General features: G+C 45.3%; 1 protein-coding gene and 1 long non-coding RNA gene across 3 annotated transcripts in view; one reads left to right on the top strand and one right to left on the bottom strand.

Annotated features, from left to right (window-relative positions):
* Positions 1-213: 213 nt before the first annotated feature.
* Positions 214-20,384, bottom strand: part of ANKRD46 (ankyrin repeat domain 46) — a 62,507-nt gene continuing 42,336 nt past the window's right edge. Inside the window, exon 5 of one of the 2 annotated variants that reach the window (XM_040494127.1) lies at positions 214-1,289. In XM_040494127.1, coding sequence (XP_040350061.1) covers positions 1,085-1,289 — 205 coding nt within the window. In that variant the 3' untranslated portion in view covers positions 214-1,084. Of the gene's footprint in view, positions 1,290-15,037; positions 15,248-20,384 lie in introns of those variants that run through there. The other variant, XM_040494129.1, reaches the window with a different exon arrangement.
* LOC121042780 (uncharacterized) lies at positions 9,875-20,365 on the top strand. The gene is made up of 3 exons (XR_005796436.1): positions 9,875-10,063; positions 19,670-19,770; positions 20,295-20,365. It is a non-coding gene; the product is annotated as an uncharacterized LOC121042780 (long non-coding RNA).

Below are 20,384 nucleotides of genomic sequence, written 5' to 3' on the forward strand. Positions count from 1 at the left end.
CTCCACCTCCCAAGCGGCTCCCCACCGCCCCCTCTCCTCCAGCGCCCCGTCCCCCTGATCTCCCTGCCTCGGCCACTGCAGTGGCCTTCTACCTTGTCCCCCTCCCCTCTTCCACACTCAGTTCTTTCCAAGCCATTCTGCCTCAAATAGCCAGAGGACTAGTGATAAAACATAAATCACCTTCTCTCGTGCTTCATCAGCTTCCTAGTCAGCAGGGCACGAGGGGCCCTCCCCGACTGCCCGGTTCTTGTGCTAGCTTTTCACTCATTCATTCACTCAACACACATTCACTGAAGGCCGATCGCATATATTTGGAGACACTGGTGACAGAGGCCAAACAGACAAAACCCCCGGATCTTGTGGAACAAAGTGTTAAAATGTTAGTGGAGAAAACAGAGTGAGGCCAGGAACTGGGGAGAGTAGAGGATGGGGGTGGGCATCGGGGAAGGCAGCATTTGAGAAGGTGACATTTGAACAAAGACCTGAAGGAAGCGAGGGAGTGAGTCATGGGGATTGTAGGGGAAAACTTGTTCCTGGCAGAAAGCACAGCAGCTGTGCCCTGAAGTGGGAACACGCCTGGCTGTTTGGGGGTATTTTCAAGGAACACCCTATCACCTGCTGGTCGCTGGGTTTCTTCTCTAACACAGCTTCTCCGCAATTTGTAATTTATGTGTTCGGGATCATTGTGTGTCCTCTGCAACAAGCTGTCAGCTCTCCAGGATAACGATGTATCTCACTGACGCCTGAATCGCTGGTGTCTACCACAGGGCTTGGGTGCTTGAAGGTGCTCAGCCGATGTGTGTCAGAGGAGGCAATGTAGCAGACAGCTGGCATACAGCCAAGGGCACGTGTGAGGGGGTCCCTGTGGAGCTTCTGGGAAATGACTGGGGCCACCCCGAAGGGAGTGAAGGTCTACGTAAGGTGGAGGTTGTGTGTGTGACGGGGGTGGGGGTGAGTCATGTGACCTGGGCGTCAGTGCGACCCTACCGTGCATACAGGCCAGTGACCTTTGGGATTCCCAGCTGCTATGCTAGTTCATGGAAGGAAAGAGAAGGGACGCCTCCGTCTTATTAGCTCCCATACCTCATTTTAAGCGGTTCTCTCCCGCCTCTTCCTGCTGTTCATCTCCCCAGGGCTGGGATACAGCCTTCCAACAGAGGAGATGAGACGGACTCTGCTCACAGGTGCGGGTCTCATGCCGACGGCTCTCCCATCTGTGGCCGTGGGGGCCCTTCTTCTGGCTGGTACATTCACATCGCTCCTGCTCTCCCAGCAGGTGGTGTGGAAGACTTGAGAAGCAAATTCTACCTTTAACGAGAATTTTTTGCAGACACTGGAGAGACCCCGATTCCGTTTTACTACGACTGGCTTGCTCTGGTTGTTGGAATGTTAAATACTGATAAAGAGGGGAAGATAAAATCTTGCTGCCCCCCAGGGCCCGGAATTTCCCCATTCTTAAGCCCAGTCTTCCTTGTCTGAGAGAGAGAGAGAGAGAGACTGCCAGTAGCCTATTCTAAACCCAATTTCCCCTTCTGCCCTACCAAACGACCTAATTTGGAGAGGGGCAGCAACATAGCCAGATAAAAGTCTACATTTCCCTGTGCTCTTGAAACTAGGGATGGCCGATGAGGTATAAATGGAAGGAGTTGGATGGGGTTTCCTAAAAGTTCTTTATAGGGAGCTGGGAAATGTGCTCTTGATTCTCCCTTCCCCTGCTTCCTGTCCCTGGAACACTAATAGGATTGCTGGTGCTCCAGCAACCATATTGGGCCACGAGACAACCTTGAATAAGGAAGCCACACTCTAAAACACTCACTCTCCGTCCTTAATAGTGAGAAAGGAGAAAGCAGATCCTGACATCTGGAAACTGGCCTGACACTTTCAGCTAGGCATTAGTCTTGTTTGAAGCTGGCCTAGAAGTTTTCTCATTGAACATAAACAATCTCACAGAATGCCATCAGTCAAGGTCACTCTGCAATTGCGACGAGGTGAGTCAAAACAGACTGCCTCGTAATTTTATTTAAGCACAGACAAAACCACCACAAAATACTAAACACCTTCTACTCCTTGCTAATATGAGTGATGGCTGCTTCTTTACCAATTACACGTGTAACTTGTATCTGGTCTACTTTCTTTATAGGTAAGAGTTATGAAGATATTCAGCCATAGAATTGTCCCATTTCCTGAGAGCATCCACTCCAGAACAAACCTGATTTCTTGGGCTCTCCCTAAATTCACCTAACCAAAGCCCAAGTCCTGCCAGTCCTATCAAACCCCTTTTTATTTATTTATTAAAAAAAAATTTTTTTAATGTTTATTTATTTTTGAGACAGAGAGAGACAGAGCATGAACGGGGGAGGGGCAGAGAAAGAGGGAGACACAGAATCGGAAGCAGGCTCCAGGCTCTGAGCCGTCAGCCCAGAGCCCGACGCGGGGCTCGAACTCACGGACCGCGAGATCGTGACCTGAGCTGAAGTCGGACGCTTAACTGACTGAACCACCCCGGCACCCCTCAAACCCCTTTTTAACTGAGATGGTCCACAGTTACCCAAGGTGTGCAGTCTCCCTCGCTGCAGTGAGTATAGGCCAACTTGTTCAATTACAGGTCTTTGAATAAGTCACTTGGGGATTGATTATAAGGCAGGCTGTGGTTCAGCGGGTCTGGAACAGACCCCTTTCTGTATTTCAAACAAGTTCCCAGCGATGCTGACACTGTTGGGCACCAGGCCACACTCTGAGTAGCAAGGCAGTCAAGGATGATGGATTCAAATGCCAGAAGTGCCTGAGTTTGACCACAGGGCCCCCATATGAACCCTGGACTGTTTTCTGGAGAAAATATGGCAGGATTTGAATTAACTCACTGCTATATGGTTCCCTATTACCAGCAACCTGACCTAAACACATTATCCTCCTCCTTAGACAGATATGTGGTTCTGGCTGCAGGAGCCATTGAGGAAGTCTTGCAGTGGCCAGGTATGTGCAGGCCTCAATGAGGCTTGGGCGATTAGTGACCAAACTTGCTGCCTTTGAGGTGAGATTATAAGCAACAAGAGAAACCAAGTCATTCCACTTAGTGGACTGGTTGAAAATCCTCCAATAGTCCTATGCTGGTTCCAGGTCCGGCTCTCAGGCTGGAGGACCAGAGATCTGGGAGGTTCTAAACCGTCTTTTCAGCTCAAGTGGTCTGCACCTGGCCCACCTCACCACCACCCCCCCTCCCCCAGCTCCATTTCTCACCATCCCACACCTGCCAGCACCTGGATGTCTCCTGCTTCCTTGCCTTCACTGTTCCTCATGCTGAGGATGCCTTTCCACGCTCCTTCACCTGGCTAACTGCTAAATCCTACTCGGCTCAGCCTCCCCGTCCCTAAGACTGGCTGAGTGCCCCTACTCTGGACTCCCAGGGAACACCGCCTTCCTCTACCCTGCTGCTTCTCAGCTTACAAGCATTCATTTCTTTTATGTTCATCTCCCCATTATCCATTAGCTCCTAGAGGATGGGAACCATGTTGTATTTATTTTTGTAGCCCCTGACACAGTCCCCAACACTCAGTAAATATGAAACTGAACTGAGCCTCCAATCCTCCGCAGCCTGCCCCTTAACTGTAACCAGCTGGAGGAAGGTTATAACACAAGAGTGAAAGAAACCTTGTGCTAACGTTTCCCATTTTAGGTGATGTGACATTGGGGGTTCCCAGGGGCTTTAGGTGTGAAGCTGTAGGTCATACCCACTCGGAAACTTGGCCCCCAAGAAGAGAAAGGTAGGCTTCCAAAAAACCACAGAGGCATGAATTAGTGTTTAGTAAGTGACTATTAAATTGAAAGTTAGGGCTCTCAAACTTGAATGGGTCTACGAATCACCCGAATAGCAAATGCATTTTAGCTCCCAGGTGAGTCCTACGTATTGAGGTCTGCAGCATTGGTATCATCTCGCAACTGCTCAGAAATACAGATTTCCTGGAGCCCACCCCAGATCTACTGATGCAGACTCCCTAGGGGTCCGACCCAGGCATCAGTATAAAACTCCGGGTGATGAAGGCCAGATTCCCGGAAATGGTAGAAGCATGGTTAATTACAGTAACAGCTCCCTCCTAGACAAGAGGGCTCACCTGGTTCTAGGTGAGTTACTTGCTTTCCAGTCTCATGACTGGACCTTTGAGTAGGGAAGCAGTTGAAAACAGAGACCATGAAAAACCACAGTGAGAGAGAAATGCTAATGACATTACCTGACTGCTGCTGCTGCTGCTGCTGCTGACAGTGAGGCACCAGGGCTAGACCCAAGGAAATGTGTACTGGGGAAACATTTGTAAGGAAATATGCTAAAATCCTCATGGTAGGTGCATTAGGAATAATATCCCCCTTTTCTCTAATTAAAAAACAAGAAGTTCTTGTTTAACAGGAAGATACATGGATTCTGTTTTAAAAATACATTCTCATTTATGCTGTAGGGGACAAAAGGGGCTGTCCCCCTTTGGGGAACCATGGGATGGTTCCCACAGTAGCCCTGTGGCACCCGTGAAAAACCAGAGCTTAAGCCTTTCTCAAACAGTGTTGGGTGAGAGGCCGGGGTTGTGTCGGGGTCGGTGGTTGTGTCCCCGGCAGGCATGTGAGGGAGAGATGCCATGAGGATATTTGTTGAAACAATTTTAGTGCAAGAGATAAAAACCACAAACTGGACCGAGCCAAAATAAATGGAAGAGAGAGAAAAAGGCAGGAGGAGGAAGACGAGGAGGAGGAGAGGGAGAGAAGGAAAAAAGAAATTTGCTTGGTCTGTAACTGACAAGACCAGCTGGAGCCAAGCGCTCCGAGGATTCAGTCAGGACTCTGTCTGCCCCTTAGCTTTCCTGCCCTCGGCATCAGCTCCGTCGTCGGGCAGGCTCCGCCCTGGCCCCCAGTCTAGCAGTGCTTGCCAAAGTCGACTCCGACTGGCTCAGCCTGTGTCCATTCCTGCAGGCAGAGAAATGTGCCGCTGTGCTGAGCCAGGCCTGGGCCCGTGGAAGCACATGAACAGACGGGGAAGAGCTGCTGCCCCAAAGGAAAAGCCTTGTGCTGCCCTCACAAGAAGGAGATGCTGGGCAGGAAGAACATTATCACATCTGCTTCGACCAATGGGGTTATCGGTTCTTTTGAGCTCACCCTGAGGTCTGTCCTGGGCAGTTTTCAGACTTGTGCAGAGGGTTTGGATAAGGCCTCGAGTGGCTGCAGGCTTCCACAGAGAAGAGCTGCCTTTGGGGTGGTGGGGGACAGGGAGATTCTTACTCACCAAGGTTAACACTGCGCATACTGTTATCCGGAGGAAGCGGGAATTTCCACACGGTAAGTTCCCTTCCTTGTACAATGAATTACTATCTTGATGAGAAACCCGTGGGCAGCTGGTTGAGAAGACAGCGGTATTCTCTGAATGAGAGGGAATTTACCACCTTCTTTTATGGTGGCCGTTCTTCTGGTGTCACAGCAGGGTATGGATTGATTCATCTACAAATATATACATCTATATAGACACCATACTGCTAGCCTCTGCAAAATACATGCCTGGAGATCATTTCTGCCGCCCAGAATAGGTCACCTCTGTCACCACTCCTCTGTCCACCACCCCCACACCCTGCGGGCCCAGGCATGTGGGCCTGGGGTTCCCCAGTTGGAGGCCAGATGAGAGTCTCCCTGTGTAGGGATTGGGGTGGGGGTGGGGAAGTGGGGCTGATAAGCTGGCTGGCAGTGGCCCAAGTCCCTTCCAGGGCCTGTCGCGGGCCTCTCTGTCCTGGGCTGTCTCTTCCACCACTGAGTTTCTGACCTGAACCTCCAAAGTCCTTCATATCTCATCCCCGCTGCCCTGGGGTGCTCAGACTTGGCTCTCCATGGAGCTCCTTGCCAGGGCTCAGAGCCTTGGTTGTTGTCCTCAGAGCTCTGTCCTCCCAAGGAGGGGACAGAAGAAACAGAGCCCACTGTTCTGGATTCTGAGTTGAAGCCAAGCAGCTCCATCTGCTTCTTCCTTCCCCTAGAACCCTCCCCTCAGCCACTGTCAGCTCCCACAGTCCCTGCCAGACGGCCCCGGCTACACAGTTCCTCATGACAGATGTCTGGCTCCTTCCTACCCAAGGAAAACACGGGCTCTTCCCCAGCTCTGGAATCCCCATCCTGTCTGGGATCCTGTGGGCTGAGGAAGGAGAAGGCGGGAAGGTGAGGGCTGGGGAGAGGGGCCATCCTTCCGTAAGCACTGAGGGGTTTGCTGGATGACCGGATCTAATGCCGGGCCATCTATGAAAACTCTGCCCGGACCTCTACAGGTCCTCTGACTTCCAATGGGGCCTAAAGAAACTGAATAATGGGTAAAAGTGACGTTTAAAATGACACGAGAAAAGGCCTGGTGGGGACTCTAATAATGAAAAATTTGTTAACACTTGCTGAAAAAAATGAAAGAAACTCTCACAATATTTGGCTCCACCAACATACAAATGTGCTGTTATTTCCCCATCGTTTAAAAAGAAGGTTTTTGGAGCGCCTGGGTGGCTCAGTTGGTTGAGCGTCTGACTCATGATTTCAGCTCAGGTCATGATCCCAGGACCGTGGGATCAAGCCCCGCGTTGGGCTCTGGGCTGAACATGGAGCCTGATTGAGATTCTCTCCTCCCTCTGCCTTTCTCCCCCTCTTGTGCTCTCTCTCTCTCTTTCTAAAATAAACAAAAAATTAAAATATAAAGAAAGCTTTCTCTGTAAAAATGATTCAACCAAGTAAATAAAGAAGGGGAAATCTGCCCTAGAGAAGACTTCCAAGTAATACATGTGATGCCACCCCCTCCAGGAGCTGGAACTTAAATCCCCTTTCCCTGAGGGTGGGCTGGACTCAGTGACTGGCTTCCAGAAAGTAGAGCATGGAAAGGGAAAAAGAGTAACTTTATAGGGAAGACACCTGACAGACACCATGTTAACCAAGTGATGAGGGTAACATTACCAGTGATAAGCCATGTTGCTGTCATGCGCCCCTGATGTGATCTAATGTGAAGGGCACTTCACCTCTGGGGTGTTCTTCCTCCAAATCCTATCACCCCAGCTGAATCATAACAAAAGCTCAGATAAACTCATATTGATGGACATTCCATGAAATATCTGACCAGTACTCTTCAAAACTGAAAAGGCATTAAAAACAAGGAAAGATGGAGAGAGGGCCACAGACTGGAGAGACTGAGGCCTGACCCAACGTGGCCTCCTGGGCCAGAGAAAGGCCATGAGTGAGAAAACTGGTAAAATACGGTTAGAGACTGTAGAGGGGCTACTTGTATAATGTCAACGTCAGTCTCTTCGTTGTGACAAATATACTATGGTGCCATAAGAAGGTAACATTGGGTAAAGCTGGGCAAAGGATGCACCAGAGTTCTCTGTTCTGTCTTTGAGACTTGTCTGGGAATCTAAAGCTATTCTGAAATCAAGTCTATCCACTCAACCCCCCTAAAAAAAAAAAAAAAAAAAAAAAAAAAAATCTTCATCTACAATTTAAAAACTGACAATATCAAGTGTTGGTAAATCTGTGAAGCAACTGGAACTCATACATCGCTGGTGAGGGTGTAAAATTACATTTTAGAAAACATTTTGGTAGTTTCTTATAAAATTGAACATACATTACTATATGACCCAGTAATTCTACTCCTAGAAATTTACTCGAGAAGTGAAATTTATGTCCACACAAAGACTTGTATACAAATGTTCATGGCATCTTTAATCATAATAGCCCCAAACTAGAAACAACTTAAATGTCTGACAACAAGTGGATGAGTAGTCAAATTGTGGTATAGCTGTACGACAGGATACTACTCAGTGATATAAAGGAAGGAACTATGATACATGCAGGGCAAAAGAAGCCAGGCATAGGAGTACATCCTGTATGATTCAATTTGTACAAAATTCTAGAAAAGGCGAAACAAAGCTCAGTGATAAAAAGCAGAACAGTGGTTGCCTGGGGCTGGGTTTGGGAGGAGGGGGTGGGAGAGATTGACCATAAAGGGGCACAAGGGAATTTCTGGGGTGACGGAAGTGTTATATATCTTGATTGTTGTGATTACATGGGTGTATACATTTGTCAAAACTCATTTAACTGCATGCTTCAAGTTTAAATTATTCCTCAATAGGGGCGCCTGGGTGGCGCAGTCGGTTAAGCGTCCGACTTCAGCCAGGTCACGATCTCGCGGTCCGTGAGTTCGAGCCCCGCGTCAGGCTCTGGGCCTGAAGCCTGTTTCCGATTCTGTGTCTCCCTCTCTCTCTGCCCCTCCCCCGTTCATGCTCTGTCTCTCTCTGTCCCAAAAATAAATAAATGTTGAAAAAAAAATTTTATAAAAAAAAAAAATAAAAAAAGCTTCCTCTTGCTCCCACTCACCCTGCCAGCAACTGTTTTGCAAGGCTCCTGAAGGAGTTGTCTATACTTACTGTCTGCAGTTCTGCCCCAGATTCTCTTACATCCACATCAGTCAGGCTTTCGTTCCCCTGGCGCATGGAACTGCTCTCCTCAGGACTAAAGTGACCTCCTTGTTGTTGTTGTTGTTAGACCCAATGGTCAGTTCTCATCTCTCACATCTGACCTGACATGCCAGAACATCCCACACAGTTCACATTTTTTTTCCTTGAATCTCTCTCTTCCTCTGGCTTCCGGGGCACAGTAGTCTCCTGGTTTTCCTTCCATCTCTGATTACTCTTCCCCAGTGTCTTTCTTTGGTTCTCCCCATCTTCCCAACCATCTACTGTTGGAGGGCCTTGGGATGCTCTTCCTGTAGGCGCTCAGATGATTTGATTTCATTGCATCTTAGGGCTTTAAATTCTACCCATATGCTGAGAATTCCCAAATCTGTACCTCAAGCCCAGGCCTCACTCCCAAATTCTAGCCTCATAATTCCAACTGCCTACTTGACCTTTCTATTTGGATGTCAAACAGACCTCTTACAGTAAACATGTTTAAAATTGAACCCCCTGGGGTGCCTGAGTGGCTCAGTCAGTTAAGTGTCCGACTTCAGCTCAGGTCATGATCTCGTGGTTCGTGAGTTCGAGCCCCGCGTTGGGCTCTGTGCTGATGGCTCAGAGCCTAGAGCCTGCTTTGGATTCTGTGTCTCCCTCTCTTTCCCTGCCCCACTCCTGTTGGCACTCTGTCTCTGTCTCTCAAAAATGAATAAACATAAAAAAAACAAACTGAACCCTTGATCTCCCATAAACCTGCCCACCTGCAGCCTCTTCTATCTCCGCAGATGGTCCTGACATCTCACCGTTTACGCAAACCAAAAACCTAGGAGTCATACTGGACTATTCTTTTTCTCCTACTCCATTGGCTTTGCCTTGAAAATACATCCATAAGGCGTGTATTCCTTGTCATTTTCACTACTACAGCCTTGGTCCAACCATCATCATCTTGTTGGAAGTAAACTAACTGGTCCTCCTACTTCCACTCTTGCCTTCCTACACTCTGTTCTCAACACAGCAACTAGAGTGACCTTGTTAAAATTCAAGTCAGATCACATCAAAGTTCTGCAGTGATTCCCTCTCAGAATAAAAGCAATGTCCTTGCAATGGCCTTGAAGGCCCTACATGATCTAGCCCCCCATCACCTTACCTCTGTGATTTCATCTCTTAATATTCTCCCCCTTGCTCATTCCTCTCCAGACACACTGGTATCTTTGCTATTTCTCAAACACACCAGGCGTATGCCTGCACACCTGAGGGTCTTTGCTCTAGCTGTCCTATCAGGATGCTCTCCTGGCCAACTTTCTCACCTCCTTCAACTCTTAGCATACAGATGTGCTACTGACCTACTCTCTTTAATACTGCAGCTTGACCCACCATCAGCACTTATTCCCTTACCTTGCTCTATTTTTCCTTTGTTTCCATAGCACTTACTTTCTAATGGGCTCCTGCACTGATTCGGTCATACCCTATGATCTCAAACAGATGCGGGCCTCTGGTTTGCTGGGCTACAGCTGTGTTCTCGGAGCCACTGCCCACTTCCCAGGACAGATGACACTTGTCTATAACTGCATCATCCAGCACAGAAGCTGCTACTGTGGCTTGAAATGTGGCCAGTCCAAAATAAGGTAGTACCAAAAAGAATATACAATATCTCAATAATTTTTAATATCGGCTCCACGTTACTATTTTGGATATATTGGGTTAAATAAAATATACTATTAAAATTAAGTTCAACTACTTCTTACTGCTTTTTAAAAATGTGGCAACTTGGGGCGCCTGGGTGGCGCAGTCGGTTAAGCGTCCGACTTCAGCCAGGTCACGATCTCGCGGTCCGTGAGTTCGAGCCCCGCGTTGGGCTCTGGGCTGATGGCTCAGAGCCTGGAGCCTGTTTCCGATTCTGTGTCTCCCTCTCTCTCTGCCCCTCCCCCGTTCATGCTCTGTCTCTCTCTGTCCCCAAAATAAATAAACGTTGAAAAAAAATTTAAAAAAAAAATGTGGCAACTAGATAATTTAAAATTACTCAGTTGGTTTGTATTCTATTTTATTGGGCAACACTGATCTATGAGGAAAAACTACACGTATCTAGAAATCAAATCCCAGGAGCTTGAAAATCCACATTTCCTAAATGTGAACTGATGGTTTTTTAATTTCAAGTTCTACTGAGATATAGTCAAATTCCATTAAGACAAATTCCCCTTCAGGATTTGACTAATTGGGTTAATGGGGACATTTGAAGAAGCTTTGGCTTTGTTTTTATTCCTCTATCATTTGGTGATGCTGTGGCCGGGGGGCTGAAAGCCCCCACAAAGGACATATGCAGTCTCCTCCTGAGATTCCTCTGACATTGAACTTGCACCTGCTCTCCTTTCAAGAGCACGAACTAAGGTTCTCCTTTCAAGCTCTCCTTTCAAGAGCATGAACCTGAGGCCTGGTGGGTCACTGAGGCTAACAGGGTGGAGGTGGGAGCCAAGAGGTGCCTGCCAGGCATGGGACAGTGTCCATGCCACGATGGCCCAGCTCAGACCTGCAGATGGGGCAGCTGGTGGGCTGAGATACTTGGGGCAGACCTGTGTGGGCTGGCAACCAAGCCGTAGGCCAAAGGGAAGGGCTTCCTCTTCTCAGGACTAAATGCAAGGGGCTTGTCTCTAGCAACCAATCTGTGGACGGAAATCAAAGGCTGTAGTGAGTTGCAAGAAAAACCAACTCCCATGGCCTGGAAACACCATGGACTTCTCGGAGGCCAGGCCCCAAGAGAAGGGCGCTGCAAAGCTGGGGGGCAGGGGAACAGACAATATAGAATGAGAGGCTCAGTGACCTAGGGACCTGGCACCAGGAAGACACAATGATGGAAGGAAGGGCTAGGTTAGGGAAACTTTCTCTGATCTCCTGAAATTCTGTAATCTCGTCATATTGTTTTTATATTCTTGAGGCAGGGAGGGGGAGAGGGAGGCAGAGCACTTGAAAACTTGCCCCTGGTTCTAAGCTCTCTGCCTCTGGTCTTTCCTGGCAGTGGTGACTCCTTCCTGACTCAGGGCTGAGGATCTGGACTAGGAATTATACTCTTAAATTTCTCATGAAAAGCAAAAGAGAATTTCATCTTCTGTTTTCTCCCCTTTCTCACTGTGCCAACTGTAGGAAAAAAAAGAAAAGAATATGCGAAGTGAAAAGGATTCACAAGAGATTGCAAGGCTAGAAAGTGAGTAAGAAATGAAAGCAACAAAACAAAATGTTATTTTTAATTTGCTTTCAGAACTCAGAAATGCAGGTCAATCATTTAGGACAGGGGAGGTGGACGCCACTGTGCCAGATGCTCCAGGGATGAACTGGGCAGGAGGTAATTTCAGATGAGAACCAGGGAAAATCTGTCCGCAGCCAACTTGCCACTGGGGAACGGAGCATCTCCTCAGCGGACAGAGGAATTGCTCTCAGTCTTGCCAGAAGCCCCGGAGAAGCAGGACTGCTGGTGGCAGTGGGTGGGGGTGAAGGGCTTGGCCTCTCCAGAGGGCTCTGCTTCCATCCCAAAGCCATTGTCTGCCTGTGAATGTGCTTTCATCAGCTGCAAACCGTATTTATGGCTTCTCGGAATTTTCCGAATGAAGTAATTTTTTTTCCCCCAGCCCATTTTTCTTCACAACTGAAATCGGATCCCCGCATTCCATGGAGACAAACAAAACACCATGACATCACCACCGGGGAGCTGTCATTTTAGACACCATCGCAGCCTTTTGTTCAAGATCAAATAGATGTGCTTTGCCTAGTGGAGGTCACATCCTGCTCCGGCAGAGGGGATGGTCCTCTGGTTTCAGCTTGAGGAACTGCGAGGGCAGCGGGTACGCTGGGCAGACTGCAGGGTGGGACTGGACAGGAAGGGCCCAGTGGTGAGGTCTTTCTGCTTCTTCTCCAACTGCAGAGCTTCAGGATGCCGCTCCATGACACCAGTCATGATGGGGACAGCCCCAGGTGTCAGTGACACTGATGTCTGTGTCTCTCCTTTCTTGGCCTCTGATGCTGAGGCGACAGCAGCCAGGTGCAGAGAGCACTGACCGGGGGAGGTTAGATGGTTTGGGCTCAACTTCTGTCTCGCCTTGCAAAGCTCCCAGGCCTGTTTCCTCGGCTGTAGAAGTGGGGAGGGTAAAAATTCCCAATTCTGCTACCCTACAGAGATGCACTGGGAGCAAATAAGAGACCAAATGTCTGGACCTGGCAAGCACAGGCCCTGCTTCTCCAGTTCTTGCCCTTACATCTCTCAACACCCAGAGGAAAGTGCTCTGTAGCTCCTCAAATGTCCTGGGCTGCCGGCAGGGAAGATTTAGGGGAGACTGGTAGAGACTGGTCAACATCCTCTTGAGCTAACAATTAAGGTATTATTTAAAGAAAGCTCAAAAAAGAGTGCAAGCCATCCAGTCATCTGGGAACCCAATCAACCAGCGCCTGAGGGTCTGACCAATTACAAGAAACCAGAAGTTTACCTTTCTGCAAATAAATGCTTCCTAAAGTGCAGGGTGGGGGGCCGGCACAGTTCTAGGTAGTGGTTGGCCTAAAGGGAAAGGAATCATGTAAATATGGTAATAATTGAGAGCTATCAGAGCCTGCATCCAGTATTTTACATACTTTATCTCATTTGAGCCTCTGGTTCGTGTTACTATTTTCATGTAACAGACGGCGAAGCTGAGGCTAAGGAAGAAGGGTAGGTTAACCTGCCCAAGGCCCCTCCACTGTAACTGGAGGCTTGGGGATCCAAAGCCAGGTCTGACTCCAAGGCCCATGTGCTTAACCACTAAGCCACTCTGCCTCCCAATCACAAATAGAGGGTGTCTGTGAAAAGGCGTGTCTTGCTTGTTTTCACGTAAACCTGGTAAATAGCGAGGTAGAGAGACCAAGTTGTGGGTTTGTGTGTGTTTCCTGTGGAGCGCTGAATGTAGGGCATCTTGTCTCATCCCTTTATACCCATTCTTGCAACTCAGAAGCACCAGAAGCAAGACTGTTACATCTTATTTTATCAAAATTAAATTAGTAAGAAACATTATACATCCAAACACATTTTAAAAGGCTGACATTTGACATAAGGTGGTCATCTATATTTATTCCACAACTGGAAATGTTATTTGAGCAGTTGTAAGCCAGCGAACCAAAGTTAGGCCAAGGTCTTAGTAATTAGGGCTCTATTAACGACGACAAAGAATCTCAATCAGCAGGAGAAAAGGGCCTTAGCCATTTATCTCTGGAATTGAAATAATTTCTAATAAGAATAAGCCTTTTGATTTAATAGCAGCCGTACTGCCTTTTGATTAAATAGAAGTTGTATTCTGAGTAGGGTCAAATGTTTAGTCTGTCCAAAGAGAATCATAGTGTAGGATGGGAGCTCCAGGCCCCTTCTATTTATAGCATTCTTTGAGTCAGGACCAAAAGAACAAGAACTCCTTGCTTTTCAAGTCTCTCTCTCTCTTCCAATTGTAGCTCAAGACAAGGGCAGGGCAGGCCTTGCAAAGGTGAAGGGTTTGCCAAAGGGGAAATGAGATAGTGCAGAGCTCCTCTGTGTTGGGGCCTGGGGCTGCCACTTTCCAGAATGGGAATTCTAGTATGGCTGAAGGTTTAATTAAGGATCTAGTGCATTCCCATTTCATGTGACCAACACGTACTTACTGAAGATCATAAGAAGTAATGGTGGGTTTCTAAGCCCAGCCATTCAAATATTTTTGTAATCAGGCAAGATGATGTCACTACATCTCTGGGGAGCTGACACTGTCAACATAATCTAAGATACAAAAATCATGAGAAAAATATCATACTTCTCCAACAGAAAAAAAAAAACTCAACCAGAAAGAAAATACAGGCTTCCATAACTTTCATTTACTCTGTGATATTCAAGAGTAGCTCCATTAGAAGAACCCTTTTGAAAGAATATAGTCAATGTGGCTACCCACATCCAGATCTTTTTTCATGGAACTCAATGGAAATCACCCTCTTCAGTCTTACACAGTATGCGTTTCACACTTTAAAACTTCACAATTGGTTTAAAAGGTACACCTCCCTTCTCAATGTAAACCTGAGATTGGGCAGTCCAGCTGTCATGAGCTTGAACATTTTCCTTCTCCCTGCCACTAGAGAGGTCTCTGGGCTCTCTATTCATGGCCAAGAAGCTCCATTATTAAGAAGGGGCAGCAAGAGCTAATGAGATGATGCCTGGAAGGTTCTATGGGTTCTTCTAGAGCTGCAGCTATGAAAGATCATGGACAGGGGTCTTAATTAATAAAGCAGTTATTAAAGCTTCCTCAGCAAATCAGAAATTGTGCGATAATGCATAGATCATTTGCACATAAAAAGCTAGAGTTCAGTTAATAAACCACGTAATTTACTCTGTCAAGAGAAGAGGAGAACTTACAGTGAATCCCTATAAAGTACTGAGTACTTTCAGATGTGGTGACTATGAGAAGCACCATGTTCTAATGGCTACGCACTAAACTGGAAGAATCAGACTCTTGATATGGTCTACTCCATGACCTTAGGAAACGGACCAAATTTTTTAAGCCTTGTATTCTTTATGGGAATAACAACACTATCAAAATTTATAGGGTCAGGCACACACACACGCAGGCACACAGCACACAAATAAATAAGTTTTATTCATTGTTAAGTCTGTGAGGTAGGTATTAATTGTTTTACAGATGAAGATAGAGGTTTAGAAAGCTTACGTTATTTGACCAAGGTCAGTCTACACTAATGATAGCTGGGATCTATCACCTGCCAAGTCTGCATGTTTTTCAGTATAACCACAGCCTCCACTGTCTGATCCAGAACTGGAATAAAAGCTAAAATAAAAGATGAATGTGGACAGTTTAATAAGGTGAAATACAGAACTGACACCTGATTAAATATGTCTCCCTTCCCCCAAGTCAGGGGCCCTACTAAACTACAGGAGAATCAAAGCCTGAACTTTATAAGAGTAAGAATTTGGGGATCCCTACATTTTATTTTCTCCTAAACTTGAGTCACAGGCTTAAAAGAACAGCCTGTACTGATGGAATGGTGCTAACTAGGACTATCCAAAGTAAGTTATAGCTTTTTGCCAGCTTTCTGTGCCAGTGACCTAGAAACTATTCCAAAACCTATTTTTGTTTCTTAGGGGCTGAAATTTCAGTGAAATAGCCCAGCCAACTCTGACCCAGAGTCTTCAAATTTAGAAATTAATCCCCCAAAGAAAGGGAATATTAATTTTTATTGTGACAGAGAATAACCTTCTCGTAGCCCAATTATATGAAGAAATAACTAACTCTGTAAGGCCACACTTCTAAATACCTGCAATTTATAGCATGAAGTTGCAAGAGAATTAGGCTGGCAATTATTCTGTAACCTCCAAAAAGGTTTTCTGGCGTATGGACGCATACAAAAATGCACAAGGACTCTGTGGAGATAACACTACACACCATGCAATTTTAAAGGCACATTAAAGAATACTGTAAAAAAGAGAAACAACAGAAACTTGCTTAACTACGTTTACTCATAAAATAATATATGCACACGTTAACTTGTAATGATTCCTATAACACCAACAAAAATTTAGCCATCTATTATTTTTTTTATCTCAAGAGTAGACTAACTATTGTACATCTCAAGTTGGAACTACCCTAAATCAGAGCTTATTATGAAATTGACCCTTAGACGAATTTGGACATGAAACAATAACCCAGATTAAAACGAAGACAGAACCTTTAGGGAAAAAAGGGAGCAAGAAGGATCTACTGAGCACCCCTAAATGAGGGATTGATTCCTAAGCAGATACAATGACAGTTTTATTCTGAGTGTGGGTTATTCTATCTTCACTCATTTCTCACTGCCTTTTTAGAACTACTTCAAAGACGTGGGAAAGGACACCTGGGAACACCTACCGAGGCGCGCACTTAACACCCACAGACAGCTCTGCCACACTAGAGAACTAAGCACTTGTGTGCCCTATGAAGCACCGGCAAGCAGGGCATTTTAGAACTCCAGGGCTGACATTTACAAACAGTCCTGCCACCATCAACCCCCTCACTTTAATTAAAAGTATACAGCAGACAACAGGACTGAAGAAATCATTGGTCTCATAAGAAAAAGTACTGCGACTGACCAGTGAAAAAGTGCTGCAGAAACTCGGGGGCCTTCTGCCTAGCTTGCTTGCAGCGTCTCCACGGTATGAGGTGCTTTACGGAGAAAATGCATTATTCAAAGTGGATTTTTTTTTTTTTCTTTTTGAGAAGTGAAAGATTTCTCAAAGTGTTTATCAAGAGAAGATGATAGGTTTATGGTGATTCTCCCATAAACAAATAGAGTGGGGTTACAGGAAAATACATTCTTGGCTTGTGACATTATCGGTATACTGATCAGATCAGTATTTTGGTTATCTATTTAAAGTACACAGAACACAATGGCAAGAAAGTTTATATTTATGTGTTTAACACTAGATGCTTGTATTTTTAAATCATATTTACAATAGCCTATGGGGAGGCTGGAAGATGTGGATAAGGGAAAGTGTGATAAGAGTAACACATTGTATCTGGATTCACATGAACAGTTCTGCCCCTTTCTTACTTGTGGGACCAGTCGTTCAGTCCCTCTTGGTTCTCTTCCCCTCCCTAGATGACTCCTAATGTCCCTTCATCTTTAAAATTCTGTGACTATAGTAACTTGTTAATGTTCAATTTTCAGGCTTCACTCAAATGATTCATCAGAATGCTAGAACAGAACCAGGACATTCGATTTCCATAGTTTAGAATAATACCTGCTTATTCAGCAGAACTTAAATCCTTTTTGGAACAGAGAGACATATGAATAAGGGAAATGGACAATTGCAGCTACACCAGAAACCATAAGTGTATTTTGAATAGGAGGCAACAAACTATTGTTTCCAATTGCAAAAGGTCAGTGCATTTTCTGCCGTTAGTTTCCAGAAATTGAGTTTTGTTGTAGTCCTACCAATCCACACTAATAAAAACAACTGTCTAATTAACTATCCATCCCCTATCACGATTCAAAAATAAATAAAGGGACTTAAATAATACAGAATTACATAAATAAAAAGTGAACATTTAGAATAGGAAAATAAAACTAAAGATGAGCATATAAACTAAACCAGGAATGAGGTTCTAGTAAAACACCATACTGACCTACATTGCAATTCCTTCTAGGGGAACCCAAATTTGGCATTAAGCTTTCCAGCATCTAGCGTGAATGAAGGATTCTACCTAATCGATTACATAAGTCATAGAGAAAATAAGATGAAAGCAAAAGCTCAGAAGAAATGTAGTTGTTTGCAGTTGGAAGAAGCAAAAGTTCCTCTTCAGGTGTCTTCATAAAGAATTGTGCCAACAGCATCCTCAGTAACTTTCCTTAAATAAATGCAGTGGTTGGGTACACAGGACTAGTCCTCAGGACAATTCTGGAAGCATCAGAGCACGAGGGTGAGGAGAGATTTCAGTCCTACACTGCCTGAACACAAATCCCAGCTCTGCTGTGTGACTCTGGGCATGCTATTCCAACCTGCCTCAGGTGCCTCAGTTCTCTAACTGTGAGGTAGGAATAATAACAGCAATTTGCAAAGATTTTGCAAGTCAAAAAGCATTGCATAATATTACCACCTATTAATGAAGAGCTAGGGAAAGTAATTGGGGTGGGCACTGCCATAATACAATTCAATATCTAGCTTTACACTGATCTGATTTGACCTCATAGATTTTAGAACAGTGCTGTCCAAAACAACTTTCTCGTGATCAATATAATAGCCTCTGGTGGCTACTGAGCACTAGAAATGTGGCTAGTTTTATTTTAAAATGTACAGTGGAATTGGGTTTTAGGCTCAGATAACTGTGCTAATGAAGTACTGAATTTCTAATTTAAATAACCCACTAGTAACAAGTGGCTATTACACTGGACAGCAGGGATACAGAAATTTCAGAAAGTTTGAACCGTACTAATCTGTAAACATCTTCCAAGCAATAACCTATAAATATCATTATAAGTTTTTGGCGAATATTAGGCAACGAGGACTCCATATTGCTTTCCTTGATATCTAACTGGAGTGTGGCCACCTCTACTGCTGGTTAACGTAGACGCTATGCCTTGGGCTTTGGAACTGTCCCTTTTTGATGTGCAAAGTCCAAGGTGGCTGAACAGAACACGAGACTATCTGTGCTGTGAGGAAAGTCAAGGAGGTATCCATGGCAAGGCTAAAATCGTCCCTAGAACACTGCGTTGAAGCTACTTCAGAGCACAAAGAAATGTCTTGATCCCAAAGTTCTACTTCGTCTAGCACAGTTGGAATGGTTTGGACCTGAGCAATTTTAGAGAGTAGTTTCACTGGATGCTGGTCTCTTCCCTGCATCCCCCACACAGTGTTCTATTAACTTTGAGAAATGCTACTTCTTGGTGTACCCTCTAAGATAAAGTATGTGGAAAAGGCGTGCCAAAATGACTAAGTAAGAGAAGCCGTAGTATGAATGTGAGTCCCGGATAAAAGTAATATTTGCTAAAATCAGTAGAACGATTTCATGTAAGTCATGTAATATAAAGGCAAAATAAGTGGAAAAAATTGATAATAAAATGTGTATTTCAATACATAAGTGCTCAGGCAAAGACACACAAGAAGAAGCAATAAAATCATTAGTACCTACACGCTACGTATGTCGGTGACTTAATTATCATCAGTGGCACTGCTGTCAGTAATAAGATTTTTTAAAACAGGTACTAGAATTCTTGGTCAAGTTTTAACAAAATAAAAGTATGATCTCATAGGTGTATTCTTGGAGAATTCAGTGTATATTAAAACTGTATTAAAAAAAGAGTTGGGTTTAGGGCTCAAATACCTAAGTTGTTTTTTTGTTTATTTTTTGAACGTTCAACAGAACATTCAAGAATCATGTAACATAAGGAATCATTCTTTGTTGAGCTAAACCATCCCATGTGCTGTGGGACATAAAACATCTACGGCCCCCGCCCTCCAATTGCCAGCCATACCTCCAATCATTTCTAAAACCTCTGCTCCAAGCCAATCATATAAACTCTATCACTTCCACCCTCACCAATCACTGGTTCATCAATCCGGGGTTAATCATCCAATGCGTGGCCTTGGATGGTTTGAGAATAGGGAACATGATGTAATGTCAGTCAATGAAACCCAGAGAAAGTTTGCTGGGGGCTGGCAGGCAGGAGAACACCACAGGAAGACAGTCTCTTTCTTCTTTTCTACATGGTTACAGATGGATGCTGAGGCCTGAAAATTCTAAACTCTTCTCAAAACTAGCTGGAGGATGAAGTCAACAAGCAGGAGGGCAGAGCCAGAGGCATAGGAGAACTTGAAGTAAATGTGAATTGTCCCCCTTGGGGTCTACTCTACCTCTAGACTTCCAGTTCTGTAATTTCCTATGGTTTAAACCACTTTCTTTTTTTAAAGTTTATAGTTTATTTACTTATTTTGAGAGGGGGGAGGGACAGAAAGTGGGGGGGAAGGGGGAGAGAGAGAGAGAGAGGGAGAGAGAGAGAGAGAGAATGAATCTCAAGCAGTCTCCACCCTGCCAGCACAGAGCCCAACTCGGGGCTCAAACTCACGAACCGGGAGATCATGACCCAAGCTGAAATCAAGAGTTGGGACACTCAACTGACTGAGCTACCCAGGTGCCCCTAAACCACTTTCAATTTGGATTTTGGTTTCCTGCAGCTGAAAGCACTTTGATACATACATGAACAATTTCATACCACAGAAGCCTAATTGAAAAAAAAAAACAACCCAAAATAACAAACAATAGCAGGTGAATATTGTTCCTGGACTTCTATACCATGTATATACCAATTACGCTTTTTTGTTCGTTTGTTTTTTACCTGTAGTAAACGAGCCTGCACGCTCACACGTAAAGGAGCTACACTGATTGAGACTGCAATTCTTCCATCAAGTGGCAAGCATACTGTAGAAGAATG

Source organism: Herpailurus yagouaroundi, unplaced genomic scaffold (assembly GCF_014898765.1).
Source record: "Herpailurus yagouaroundi ecotype Mexico unplaced genomic scaffold, PumYag 186, whole genome shotgun sequence".
Classification (NCBI taxonomy): Eukaryota; Metazoa; Chordata; class Mammalia; order Carnivora; family Felidae; genus Herpailurus; species Herpailurus yagouaroundi.